The sequence below is a fragment of the Macaca thibetana genome, chromosome 17, assembly GCF_024542745.1.
Source record: "Macaca thibetana thibetana isolate TM-01 chromosome 17, ASM2454274v1, whole genome shotgun sequence".
Lineage (NCBI taxonomy): Eukaryota > Metazoa > Chordata > Mammalia > Primates > Cercopithecidae > Macaca > Macaca thibetana.
The window spans coordinates 12,085,162-12,099,985 of record NC_065594.1 but is presented as its reverse complement, the minus strand read 5'-3'; the positions used below and the strand labels follow the sequence as shown (position 1 = coordinate 12,099,985).

Genomic DNA, 14,824 nt, shown 5'->3' with positions numbered 1-14,824 from the left:
CCACTGTAAGGAGTTCGTCCCGGGGAGAAGTGTAACCTGGGATTTTCCAGATTCCTTCTGATTCTAACATTCTAATTATCAAATAAAAGTGCACTTATAGACATGGAAATAACATTTGCTTAACCATTATTTTTAAAATTAATGTACATCACTGCTTTCAGTTTGAGTATTTTATTGAGCTATAATGATACCGGTTCATGGATGATGTGACATCTGTACTTCAAACAAAAAATGTTAATAAAAAATCTATTGAAATTGGGGCCACAAAAATTCAATCAATATTCATCTTTGGTTTAGTCAATATATCAAGTTATATCAGTCATATACTTTAGTATGTATCTTTAACCACCAAGCTAGATCCAGAAAGATACTTGATAATATGTTTCATGTAAAATAGGTTATTTCAAAAACGATTTGATAGTTTTTGGTCAAATGCTATTGAAATAATTTCAAAGAAGAGGCAGATTAAGTAGTTAAGTGTGGCTACCGTGTCTAATGCATTTGTTTAATTCCCTCTGAAGTGGTCAAGAGGACCATTTCTCAAGTATTTGCTATTATTATTGATAAATTTATAACTCACTTTTGTAGAGCTTTTTGTATTTTTTCAAAACATGTTGACATATATAAGGTGCTTTTAATTCTCACAATATGCCTGGGAGTTAGGCAATGTGGTAGAGCCTGCTGGTTCTCCTAAATGATCTGTTCCCATCTGATTTCAACATAATAGAATCATTCACTGAGCACACGGCTCCTCAGGGGACAATTATTTGCAGACTCCTTTTGACCACGTGACTGAGTTCTGCTCAAGGGACAGTGATAGGTGCAGCTTCCAGGTCAGGCACTTGAGAGGCCACCTTTTCTCTCTTCCTCTCTTTCCCTGTCCACTGGATGAAACTGGGATATGTGCTCTGGAAATCAACAAAGGTCACATACATATCTGCCTAGCAAAATCTTCACTGTTCTTCCTCACTCTTTAAAATTCCTTCCCAGATACTGTGTGAGAGCACACTGCAAGTGCAATATTCCATTTACAAGAAAGAAAATGGACACGTTGAAACCAGAAACATGTATTTCACCTCTCCACTTATGCCTTTATTAAAAATTGTATTTCTTTCCTCTGTGCCAAGCACTGAGATAAGCGCTACAAATTTTAAAATAAATATGATAGGTAGTCTGTGCTCTCAGAGAGCCGCAACTGAGTAAATGATCCATTCTACCTGTGGTTATTGCAAAATGAAAACATTTGAGTCAAGTCTCTGAAGGGTAAGTAAGTTTACCCCAAGATAAAGCGGGGAAAAAGGCATCCTTCAGGTTATCTTCGTACTCAGAATATCGCAAAATAGAGCATACAAAAGTCACATTCTGCTTATCTGTTTAAATATAGACTTCAAGTATAACTTTGCATTTCTGGAGAAAATGTGGATCTCGGACAATTCAATAAGCTGTGTGTTTTTAATCACCTATTATTACTTGTCCTCCCAGTAAGCATGTATTCTATTCTCCTCCTACAGCTAAAATTTCCTTTATGCCTTAAAAAGAAAATATTCATTGAAAGATAACTTTTGCACAAATTAATTATAATAAAATTCTAGTTTAGAGCAATGATATTTTTGAGAATATAAGATAATTCAGAAGGCTTCTATGTACAAAAGCCATGACTACTACATATTCAGCTGGCACAGTTGAGTGTTCATTCATTTTGCACCTGAGAAGTGCACATTGACATTATTTGAATGCTCAGTAGTTTACGTTTTCCTTCTTTTCTTCAACTCAAAATAACTGGCATTGTTAAAACACTGCTATGATTTTGAAATGATTTTGTTAATTCTTTTCCTATTTTTAAATTTTTTCTTGGACTTGACCATAACCTTCAAAAAACAATGTGTTTCAAAAAGGAGTGATTCAAGCTGTTTGGGAGATATTTTAACTATTTCTGACTAAATGCACTATTGAATTCAGTAGTATTCTAAAATTTATATTAACTTTCAATCCAGTTGATTATTCTAGTTATGTACAAAATACATTTTTTTGAGATGGAGTTTCACTCTTGTTGTTCAGGATGGAGTGCAATGGTGCGATCTCAGCTCACTGCAACCTCTGCCTCCCATATTCAAATGATTCTCCTGCCTCAGCCTCCCAAGTAGCTGGGATTACAGGCACCTGCCACCACACCTGGTGAATTTTTTGTACTTTTAGTAGAGACGGGGTTTCACCATGTTGGCCAGGCTGGTCTTGAACTCCTGATCTCAGGTGATCCACCCGCCTCACCCTCACCCTCCCCCTCCCAAAGTGCTGGGATTACAGGTGTGAGCCACTGTGCCCAACCCCAAATACATTTTAAAGAAAGGAAAACTTCTAAAGTATTTCTCAAAAGTGCATAGTATATATAACTTGAGCATATATAGACAAATCGTTCACACTAATTAGATGGGGAATAAAAATTCAACCAGCTAACAAAGCCCCTTCCAATATATACTCCTGAAGCTGGCCAGGAGACTTTACCACCTGCCCTTATTCTGAAAACTTCTTCATAATACTGCATGGTGACTACAGATAGCTTTTAACTGGACATTTTCACAATGGAATCATACATTTCATGATGAACCTTACATTTTCACTGCAGATATCAGAGTCTGCCACATTATGTTTACCTATTTTTTCTTATCGGATTAGGATTTGGTATTCTCTGTTCCATTGGAAAGTGGCTAGAAAGACTGACAAGGAGAGAAAATTCTAGTACCATGAATTTATAAAGGTGAAATTGGGCTATTCAGTAAACCAGAAGCCACTTGCTGAGCACCAAGGGAGGGCAAGATGCCATTTTCAGAGATACAGATGAAGTGAACAGGATTACCCCAGCTAGCGAAGGGGTAAAAGGGAGACAAATGGTTAATTAAAGGGAAGAGTGTGGGAGGAGGCATCCGAGCAAAGTGAAGTCCTGCGTGGGATGCCATAGAAGCAAGAGATGGCATTCAGGCATGGGGCCCAAGGCAGCGTGTGAGCTGGCTCTGGAAGAACAAGTGGAATCTGAATAAGCAAGGACTCTGTCCTGTCCACCCATAATGTCACCCTGTAGAGTATCCATCATGGCACACTGCAGGGGGCAAGGCAGAAGTAAGAACCCCAGCAGTGAGGCACTTCCCATTACCCAGGCAAGGTTGGATGGTGTCTTGCAGCTCCATCATAGTCATAGACAAGGGGAGAAGTGGTTTGATTCTGAACACATTCTGAAGGTAGGTAGAGCTGCAGGATTTGTTGATGGATTAGAAACAAGATATGAAAAAGGGGAGTAGTTAAGATTCGGGGTCCAACAACTGGAAGAGTAAAGTCACCATAACAGAGAAGGGGAAGCAGGAGTTTGGTATGGGATGTGTTCGATGTGACATGCCCATTAGATGTCCACGTAGAGAAGGCAGTTGTCTATGCAAGTCTGACGGTCAGGGAAACCTGGGTGGAGACTCAAAATCCAGTCATCAGGATGCGGCGGTATTCAAAGCAATGACCTAGAGTGAATCTAGACAGAGCCCTGGGCCCTCCACTATTTACAGGCAAGGTGAGGAAGAACAAGCAAAGGAGAGTAAAAGGGAATTGTCAGGGCGCTGAGAGAAGCAAGGGAGAGCCAGGGCCTGAAAGCCAAATTGAGGAAATGTTCAAGAGAGAAGAAGTGAAGGCTTCAACAAACGCTGCAGACAGATGGGCGGAGACCTGTGCACTGACGCTAATGCTCAACAGTGCCCAGATTAATATCTCCTAGCCCTACTTCCTTATGTGAAAGAAGCTGTCTTTTTCACAGGTTCCTTGCACAAATGTCTGCAAGAATCTCAGGCGGTGAGGGGAGCCAATGGTGGAGAATGGGAACACGTGTATTTCCAACTTGATTCTAATCCTCTTAGAACCCATATACAGAACAAAGACTCAGAGGCACTGCTGGCGCTGAACTCCCCAACTTCAGTCCCTAGTGCTGATTTCGGGGGACATTAAGAACTTTCTTTCAAGAGCTGTGAAGGCTGAGCAGTTGGTCTTCAAGTCCAAGAGAAAAGGTGTGTCCTCCTGGATTACACTCAAATGAGCAAAGCAGCCTGAGCTCCAAGCTCTCTGTAGGAGACCTCTCTCTCTCTCTCTCACTTTCTCTCTCTCCTCGCTCTCTCTCTCACACACACACACACCCCCCATTTTTGCCAAGGCTCACTCCAGTATGAGGAACCCACAAAGAACACCAAGACCTCCATTCTGAGCAGGGCCTCCATTATTTGTCCTGCCATTTGTTTGTTCTGCCTCATGTCCTCCAGGCCATCAATGATTCTCGACTCTCTGGTGGGGGTCAAGCTTCCCATCATCCCAGGGATCTCCTTAGCCCATTTGTAAATTAGTGGAAACACAGAGGGAGTGAGGGAAGGGTGCTAGCCTGTCTTTATCCTTCGCCAACATCAGATTCCGGAACAAAACTGGCCCCTAAGTCTGTGCAGCAGCAATGTCTCAGTCCCAGCTAAAATGCCCTGTTATCAAAATCGGCAGAATATGTTTTATCTTTTTCAGGTAAGCTCAAATGTTTCTATCCTCCCTTCCCCCGACCCCCACATACACACCAAGAAATGTCATTGAAAACAGAATGAAAGTATCTCATACAACAAAATTCATTCAAGATACTGTCTTTGACAATGGGAACTCAATTCTAAATAAGATACAGGAATGACTAAACACCAAACTGAAAGAAATTTGAAAGCAAAATTAATATTTTACACCAACTAGCAGTTTGTTTGCAGCATCAGCAAAATCAAGCATTCACCTGTTACTAATTTCCTCTAAATACAAAGTCCACTGCATTTCTAGGAAGGATGGTTAGTGTTTGGCAAATTTTTTGTGTTAAGTGTTGAAAAATATAACTGAGAAGTTAATCAGAGGACCACGAGTAGGCACAAAGATCTAAAACATGTTGATTATTTAAAACACCAGAGCTCCAGAGAGCATGCAAGTCTTTATCTTATAATAAAATGATCCTATAAGTCACTATAATAACAACTGACTACTTTGTATACACGAGTTTATCCTAGGGACTCTAAAAATAGAACTTGTAGGATTTAAATCTAAAGTAAAGATTTTACGGGCATGATCTATTAGATCCTCCAGCTGATCCATTTATTTGCTTCCAGTATGAACTGATAACTTGCTTATGTTTTCTTCAAAAAGTGAGACCATTCTTCCCATAGTTTTTCTATCACCAACCATACACTGGTGGTCTTTAGGGTTTTTCAGTTCCATAAAAGGATTGAAAGAGTGTAAGAATCACTGCTCTAAAGTACCCTTATGAAAAGACATACATAAGTATGAAAACACAAAAATCACAATGTGTTTCCAAACAAATCCAACATTCTTTTCTGGCCAGTAGCAGCAAACAGGTTTTGTGGAACTGACATAAAATCTAATTTAGCCATTATTACAACATTACCAGCAGCTCAGAGCACTAAGTTACCTCAATATCCCAGTAGTGCTCTGCCCATATTATCTATGACTTTAATTAAAAGTGTTTAGAAATGGTTTTCATACTGACTTTGTTCAGAATATGTGGCTGAATTCTAAATTTAAAAATAGGTCTTCCAGTAGGCCCACAAGACATCAAAATTGGGTACCAAAAGCTGTACATTTAAACACTTTTATTAAAATGTTTATACATGTACATAAAATATTTTATTGTGACACAAAATTCTGTACAAAGTGTACTAACAACTGACATGATTATAAATGAATCCCCAAAACAATGGCACCTAAATTTGAACACTAAGGAGAAAACAATGGTACCTAAATTTGAACACTAAGGAGAAAAAAGGAGGAAGAAATACTTGAGACAACTTTACCATGGCATATAAATATTTCTTGCTGTCAAAATTAATAAAATCTTTTGCACAGGGGTGTTACAATTAATTTTATCAGGCTAACAATGTCATAAGTGAGGAACCCTTTCAACTGTAGAGAGCACTGTGGAAATACAGGTGTGGTAGAACAATCTATATCACCCTGCAGTTGTTTCTGTGTTTCTATGACTAGCTTTGTTTGAGATTGTATAAAGTGGTCTTCACACCCCTGGTGAATAAGTTTGGTGGAAGCAGAGTTCCCTACCCTACCGCAGAAGGGACCTCCAAACACAGTTTAAAGCTGACTCTCGGGGAGCTGTGTTTTGACATTTTCACAACAGTGTGAATTTGTGCCACAAGCAAGACAGATCTTATTGGATTAACACTGAACTCGTGACATCTCCACAGACAGTAATTCTCTCTGTGCAGCTTAAGAACAAACGTGTTTCTTTCATCCACCCTGCTCATTCTCTCCTGTAGTTTCCCCTAGCAAATCCTCCCCGCCATCACCTCTAGGAATTCCTCTACACCCAGAGAAAGGAGTTCCTTTCCTCACTGCTGAAATCGATTCCCACTTCCTTTCCACAGATGGACTCCAAGGGGCACTCACTCGTGTGCCCACTGAGGGATTTATCTCCTAATTCCTCACTTTCCAACGGAAGTCAGAGCTGCTCAGTTTCCCCCTGGTGACCACATACACGTGTCCAAGTGAAGCCTCGTCTGGGGGAATCTCAGTTCCCACACTTCCCCCTGGCCCCACCTGGGGCCCTCTGTCTCCCCCGCGTGGCCCTCCGCCTGGCCCCTCGCACTCACCAGGAGGAGGTTGTGCGCCACCAGGTACCCAAGCCGCGGGCTGCCCCGGATGCCGGGGGCCAGGCGCCCGGTGGCGTAGCCGTGCCAGGCCACGACGTAGGGGTTGTCGATGGTGATCCAGTACTTGACCTGGCCGCCGAAGTGGCGGAAGCAGAGCTCCGCGTAATCCCTGAAGTGGTCGGCCAGGGCGCGGTTGGCCCAGCCGCCATAGGCGTCCTGCAGGCGCTGGGGCAGGTCCCAGTGGTACAGGGTGACCACCGGCTGCACGCCCAGCTCCCGCAGCCGCTCCAGCAGGCGCCGGTAGTAGCGGAGCCCCTCGCGGTTGGGGACGCCCGCGCTGCCATTGGGGAGCACCCGTGCCCACGAGATGGAGAAGCGGTAGTGGGTGACCCCGAGCTCGCGCAGCGCCTCCGTGTCGCGGAAGACGTTGTTGTAGCTGTCGCTGGCCACGTCCCCGGTGGCGGGCTGCAGCGGCGACGGCGCGCCCGACGGCACATTGGCGATCCGGGAGTCTCCCGGGGGTGCCAAGGGGTGGTGGGTGAACGTGTCCCAGATGGACGCACCCTTGCCGTGCTGCTGCCAGCCGCCCTCGGTCTGGTAGGCGGCGCTGCCCACGGCCCAGAGGAAGCCGTCGGGGAAGGTGCCCTGGAAGAGGCCCGCGGCCTCGGGGGCGGGAGGGCGCGCGAAACGGGCCCAGGTCTGCGCGCCGTCGCCCGGCTCCGCGCGCAGGCGGCGGCCGCCCAGGGCCAGCAGCACCAGCAGCAGCGACAGCGACAGCGACGGCGGCGGCGGCCGCGGGCGGCGCGGCGGGGCGCTGGCGGGCATGCTGCGCTGGAGCCAGGCGCCGGGGCCCCGCGCCGCGCCCCTTTATGCCCGCGCCCTGCCGCGCCGCCCGCCCCCCGCCGGCGCGCCCACCCCCGCTCCCCGGCTGGCTCCGCTGGCAATAATTACCTGAGCCGGGCCTGCCTCCGCCCTGTCACCGGGGGCGGGGGCGCGGAGGGCCAGAGGTCCCCGGGAGGGGCGCGGCAGTGGGCAAGGTGCTAGAGGCGTCGCTAGCGGACGTCGGAGAAAGGCACCTGTTTCTCCCATCTCCCGGGAGCCGCGCAGGACGTTTCGGGGACGCTCAGGTTCATTCTCTTTGCCGGCCGCGCGTCCTCCGAGATCAGCCCTGGAGCGGCTTCGTCTGGGAGAAAAGGCGCCGACCAACTAGCCCCGACTTGGGCGCGGGATCCTGCCGGGCCCTGGAGGAGCGCGCGGTTGGGGAAGCACCTGCTCTCACTTTTCTCCCACTCGGAGGCCCAGAGAAGCTCCGGCTGGACATTGCTGGAGCCAATTAGGGACTGGCCGAAATCCTAGAGGGACGGCCAGGTGGGACAGCCAAGGGGGAACTTCACCGTGTGCTGAGAGAAAGGGATTCCCCGCTTAGGTGAGATGATCGCCGGGAGACTAGCCCACGCGCACCCCTCTTTGGAGGAAGACAAAGTAGATTTATGGGTTGCGTTGGGACTGGGGTTTTACTCTCCCTTTTACTGTTACCTTTTAATCATTTCAAACCAGCACTCTGTCTTTGATTAGATCTATCAGAATTCCCTGGTGAACTTCAAATCACAGTTGTTGATTGTTCTCCTGAAAAACCAAACACCAAGTTTCCAATTTTGAGTAAATCTCATTCACCTTTATTATCCTTTGGCATCTGTGTTAGCTTTCGGCTCTGACTTAGCAGGTAATCTGTGCAAAGTTGTGCGCACAGCCCTGCTGGAGCGGGAGGTCCCTGGGTCCCACATTTGCCATCTGAGCTGTGGAGGGAAAAGGGAGGGGGGATTTAGCCGGAACACCCATTCCCATCCTCTACAATACAATGGAGCCATGACGTTTTTCCTGTTGCCAAAGAGCCCTTTTGACAGAAATTGCAGAGCCACGGTGTCCATTTGGATGTGGGTAGAAAGGATTGTGAATAACCGAGATACAGTTGGTGGAGACTGAGAAGGTCTAGGCTCCACCTTTGTGATTTGGGGCAGGAAACCTCTGTAAGCCTAAGTTTCTTCGTGTATAAAATAGGGGTGTCCTGTCTGCCCTGCCGCCTCAGAGGCTTGTGAAGTGCAATGAAAAACTGCGCAAAGGTGACTCAAAGATAGAAAGAAAGCCCAGACAAGGGAAGGCTCTTGCTAATATCTCTACCTTCCTATCCAGTAAGTCGTGCCTCAGTTTCCTCATCCCTACACGTGTGTTGAATGACTAAGATCCTCACAGAGGTGCATCCATTCTCCCAGTGATCTATGTTCCCCGCATTATTTCATACAAATTTAAAGGCAATAAAATTTTAAATGTTGCAGATGAAGGTGCTTTTATTAACTCCCCTGAAATATAAGCACAAATGTATTCCAGTATTTTATGAAATATTCCCAACTCCAGCTAGCATATATTATCATGATTAGTAAGATTAAGCCTTCAGATTGAAACAGACTTACTGCCATTTTGTTAAATGTGGCATTTACATTTTTTCAATAAATACGAAATAGCAAACCATGACACTTCAGCAATTTTCAAAAATTACAGCACACAACTTCATTGTCACACTCTCTTCCAGCTAGATTTTAAAAGCTACATCTACATGGAGTTCACATTTCCCTTCTAGAACTGAAAATTGGAGTGTTTGTTGGGTTGTAGCTTGTTAAGTTTCAATTAGAAATGCTTCATGGGTCTCATGGAAAATCGCTTAAGCTAAGTATTTATTTATTGATGTATGGTCTGTTTGCTCAGGGCAGATTTTATCTATTGCTATTTTTACTTGACCAGCAGCATTTTTTTTTAATTTTAAAGCAGTGATTAAAAAGCAGGACCAAGTCAACTGAACGTTTCACATCTGAAATTTGTCTATCACATAGGCACATGCATCTCATAGCTTTAAGCATTCAAAGACATGTTCCCAGATGATTATTCATTTAACCCAACAATAAAGATTATATGATGATTAAACTTTATTTCCAGAACTTTCTGTTTATTAGAGTTCTGTTCATGGTTATTAAGTTCTGGGTTCCACAAGTGTGAATAGCTGGAGTGCAGTGGTGTGATCTCTGCTCACTGCAACCTCCACCTCCTGGGTTCAAGCAATTCTCCTGTCTCAGTCCCCCCAGGTAGCTGGGATTATAGGGGCGTGCCACCACACCTGGCTAAATTTTGTATTTTTAGTAGAGACAGGGTTTCACCATGCTGGCCAGGCTGGTCTCGAACTCCTGACCTCCTGTGATCCACCTGCCTCAGCCTCCCAAAATGCTAGGATTACAGGCATGAGCCACCAGGCCCGGCCTAGTGCTGCTTTTTATTTATTTTGGCTTTACTTTGGTTTTTATTTTTTACAACCACCTTCAAACATCTGAAACTTGGGTTTCAAATGCAAATAAGAGATTAATTACTTGCTGTGCTTTGAACATGAAGGTGAAGTTATTGATGCATCAAAGAAAAGGACATTGTAAATTTATTTACTGGCTTTCATTTTGGTGATGATTTCAACACTAAAAGTGGTCAATCTGATCAACTTTTCCTCCATTCTCCACATTCCTTCATCCCGTGCCTTCACACCTGTTCTCTTTCCTATCGTGTTCCCACGACTATGGGAGCCTTTTAACACCAGTGGAACAGAAGGAGATGCACTGATTCACATGCACCCAAACAGAACACCAATCCCACAAGCTCTCAGCTCACCGGTCACAGACATTCACCTTCTACAGGCAGAGTTTTATTTCACAGAGCTACAACTATGGGCAAGGTAACAATGAGCTGTGTGGAGACTTCAAAACATAGAGGACAACCTCTGAGCTCAAAGGCAACATCCAATTAAAGAAAAGATAAAGAAAGATGAAAACAAATAAGTTATTTGATTATGCTGTGTTAATAAATGACCCATAGAATAATTGTTAGAGAAATTCAGAAGAAGAAATTACTTTGAGTTGCTTGGAAAAGTTTTACAGAGAAAAAAATGACAATATCTGGGGTTTAAAGAGTAAAACTCGCACAAAGACCTGGAGGGAAGGAATCAAGAGATGTAAACACTGAAGAAAAAAAAAATGTTCACAGTGTATTTGTGGTGAAAAGAAACGGTTTTTGTGTGCAAGGAAATAATGGACTGAAATGTGGTAGTCCCAGCACCTAGAATCGCGCTGAGCACAAAACAAGTGTTTGTTTAATGAGTAAATGAAAGTAGAGTTTCATTTGTCCAGTTAACAAAATACACAAGTATTCCCTGACCTCCTCTTTTTAAAACTAATTAATTAATTTTTAACTGACAAAAAATTATATATATTTTCATGTACAGCATGTTGCTTTAAAATATGTACACATTTGTAGAGTGGCTAAATCGAGCTAATAAACATATGTATTACCTCACATACGTATCTTTTTTGTGGTAAGAAGACTTAAAATCTGGCCACGTGCAGTGGCTCACACCTGTAATCCCAGTACTTTCGGAGGCCAAGGCAGGCAGATCACCTAAGGTCAGGAGTTCAAGACCAGCCTGACCAACATGGTGAAACCCCGTCTCTACTAAAAATACAAAAATTAACCGATATGGTGGTGGGTACCTGTAATCCCAGCTACCCAGGAGGCTGAGGCAGGAGAATCGCTTGAACCCAGGAGACAGAGGTTGCAGTGAGCCAAGATCATGCCACTGTACTCCAGCTTGGGCAACAGAGCAAGATTATGTTTCAAAAAAAGGAAAGGAAAGGAAAGGAGAGGAGAGCAGAGGACAGGAGAGGGGAGGGGAGGGGGGAAAGGGAAGGGGAAGGGAGGGGGAGAGGGGGGAGGGGGAGAGGGGAGGGGAGGGGAGGAAGAAGGAAGAAGGAAGGAAGGAAGGAAGGAAGGAAGGAAGGAAGAAAGAAAGAAAGAAAGAAAGAAAGAAAGAAAGAAAGAAAGAAAGAAAGAAAGAAAGAAAGAGAGAAAAAAAGAATACTTAAAATCGACTCTATTAGAGATTTTCAAAAATACAACATATTGTTATTAACTACAGTCACCATGTGGCACTATAGATCTCTTGGCTTATTCCTCCATCTAATTGAAATTTTGCATCCTTCAAGCAATATCTCCCCAGCCCTCCACTCCCACATCTCATCTTTTGGCAACCATCATTCTCCTCTCTGCTTCCGTGAGTTCAACTTTTTCAGATTTCACATATAACTGAGATCATGCAGTATTTGTCTTTCTGTGCCTGTATCGGGGAAAACCCCCACCCCTGACATTCAACGTGGGTTCTTTTCTATTTCCCTAAGTGGCAGCTGGTCTGAGAAATAAAGGGAAAGAATACAAAAGAGAGAAATTTTAAAGCTGGGTGTCTGGGGGAGACATCACATGTCAGCAGGTTCCATGATGCTCCCTGAGCCATAAAACCAGCAAGTTTTTATTAGAAATTTTCAAAAAGGGAAGGAGTGTATGAATAGGGTGTGGGTCACAGAGATCACATGCTTCACAAGGTAATAAACTATCACAAAGCAAATGGAGGCAGGGCGAGATCACAGGGCCACAGGACAGGGCGAAATTAAAATTGCTAATGAAGTTTTGGGCACGCATTGTCATTGATAACATCTTATCAGGAGACAGGGTTTGAGAGCAGACAACCTGTCTGACCAAAATTTATTAGGTGGGAATTTCCTCATCCTAATAAGCCTGGAAGTGCTACAGGAGACGGGGGCTTATTTCATCCCTTCATCTTCGACTGTAAAAGACAGCAGCCCCCAAAGGGGCCATTTCAGAGGCCTACCCTCAGGGGCCATTCTCTTTCTCAGGGATGTTCCTTGCTGAGAAAAAGAATTCAGCGATATTTCTCCTATTTGCTTTTGAAAGAAGAGAAATATGGCTCTGTTCTGCCCGGCTCACTGGCAGTCAGAGTTTAAGGTTATCTCCCTTGTTCCCTGAACATTGTTGTTATCCTGTTCCTTTTTCAAGGTGCCCAGATTTCATATTGTTCAAGCACACATGCTCTACAAACAATTTGTGCAGTTAACGCAATCATCAAAAGGTCCTGAGGCGACATACATCCTCCTCAGCTTACGAAGATGATGGGATTAAGAGATTAAAGTAAAGACAGGCATAGGAAATCACAAGGGTATTGATTGGGGAAGTGATAAGTGTCCATGAAATCTTCACAATTTATGTTCAGAGATTGCAGTGAAGACAGGCGTAAGAAATTATAAAAGTATTAATTTGGGGAACTAATAAATATCCATGAAATCTTCACAATTTATGTTCTTCTGCCATGGCTTCAGCCGGTCCCTCTGTTCAGGGTCCCTGACTTCCCGCAACAGCCTGGCTTATTTCACTTAACATAATGTCCTCCAGGTTCATCTATGTCATCACAAGTGACAGAATTTCCTTTTTTTGTAAGGCTGACTATTCCATAGTAGATATATGCCACATTTTCTTTATCCATTTGTTTGTTCATGGATACTTAGATTGAATCATTATCTTGGCTATTGTGAATGGTGATACAGTAAACACAGCAATGCACATATTCCTTAGGCATACTGATTTCATTTCCTTTGGATATATACCCATAATAGGAATTAGGAATGCTGAGTCATATGGTGATTTTTTTTTTTTTTTTTTTTAAAGACATGATAACACTCTGTCCCCCAGGCTGGAGTGCAATGGCACAATCTCGAATCACTGCAGTCTCAAGTCCCTGGGGCTCTAGCAATCCTCCCACCTCAGTCTCCCCAAGTAGCTGGGACTACAGGCATGTACCACCATGCCTGGCTATTTTTTCTATTTTTTGTAGAGATGAGGTTTTGCCATGTTGCCTGGGCTGATCTCAAACTCCTGCGCTCAAGCAATCTGTCCACCTTGACTTCCCAAAGTGCTGGGATTACAGGCATGAGCCACCATGCCCTACCATAGTGGTTCTATTTTTAAATTTTTGGATGAACCTCTATATTGTTTTTTGTAATGGCTAAATTAATTTACATTCCCACCAATGGCATACAAGGATTTTCTTTTTTTTTCTATCTTGTCAACACCTGTTATCTTTCTTTTTTATATATAATAACCATTGTAATTAGGGTGAGGTGATATCTCATTGTGGTTTTAATATGCATTCCCCTGATGACTAGTGATGTTGAGCATTGTCTTCATAGATTTGGCCATTTCTCCTTTTGGGAAATGTCTACTCAGATCCTTTGCCCATACTTTAATTGGGTTCTTTGCTTTCTTGCTATTGAGTTGTTTGAGTTACTTATATATTTTGGATATTAAACCCCTTATCAGATGTATGGTTTGCAATTCTGTAGGCTGTCTCTCCAATCTATTGACTTTTCCTTGGCTGTGCTTTTCCTCCTCTTCTACCTATCTCCCTGCTTGTTACTCTGCTACAGCCACACTGGCCTCCTAGTTGTCCTTGGAACAAGCCAAACTTATTCCTAGCTTTGGCACCTTTGACTTGCCCTGCCCCATCTCTGGAATGCTCTTCGTGGAACCATTTGTCTCTCCTCAGTCTGCTCCCAGACAAAAAGCATATCCTTAACCTTCTCTGATCTCTCTGTCCAAATTAGTTACCCTAGTTCTTCTCAACTACAGTACCCTGTTTAGTTTTCTCATAGAGCTTATGACTGTCTCAAATTATCTTGTTCATTTACTTGTTTATTTCCTTTATCCCCCATAAGAACGTAAACTCCATAATAATGGACATATGGCCTTTTATTTGAGAGATCTCCAGTACCTAAGAGATGGTACCCATCCACTGTAGGTGCTCTATACGTATTTGTGGAATGAAGGAATGGATGAATGAACCCATTGGTAGGGAATGGATTGCTCTACCTCAGGGCCAAAACAAAATGTTGAGGATTCTAAAGCCACAACCTGGCTTAGGAAAAGAGCCTGTGATTGATTAGTAATGTCTGCTCTGAGCACAGAAAGGGAAAGTGGTCACAACACCATATTTGACATCCTACATGGAACTACGGTAGGCCATGGCCTGAGCCTACTCTACTGAAAAACTTCAGGAAGAACTGATGTTACAACAATAAGCAGAACACAAAACTATGTAACTATGGAATAGCTTACTTGCCAACATTCCCCACTTCTCCCAGTATACCTCTAATAAGCCCAAAAGGATTAAGAGGGATTAACACTGGAGTTCTGAGCTTCTCTGATCTAGCAAATTCCTCATTCCACAGAGA

General features: G+C 43.7%; 1 protein-coding gene across 1 annotated transcript in view; it reads right to left on the bottom strand.

Annotated features, from left to right (window-relative positions):
- KL (klotho) overlaps positions 1–7,505 on the bottom strand; it is a 50,407-nt gene extending 42,902 nt beyond the window's left edge. The window contains exon 1 of the mRNA XM_050765919.1: positions 6,663–7,505. Within this exon, the coding sequence (XP_050621876.1) occupies positions 6,663–7,487 (825 nt within the window). The 5' untranslated portion in view covers positions 7,488–7,505. The remainder of the gene's footprint in view (positions 1–6,662) is intronic.
- Between the last annotated feature and the right edge of the window lie 7,319 nt (positions 7,506–14,824).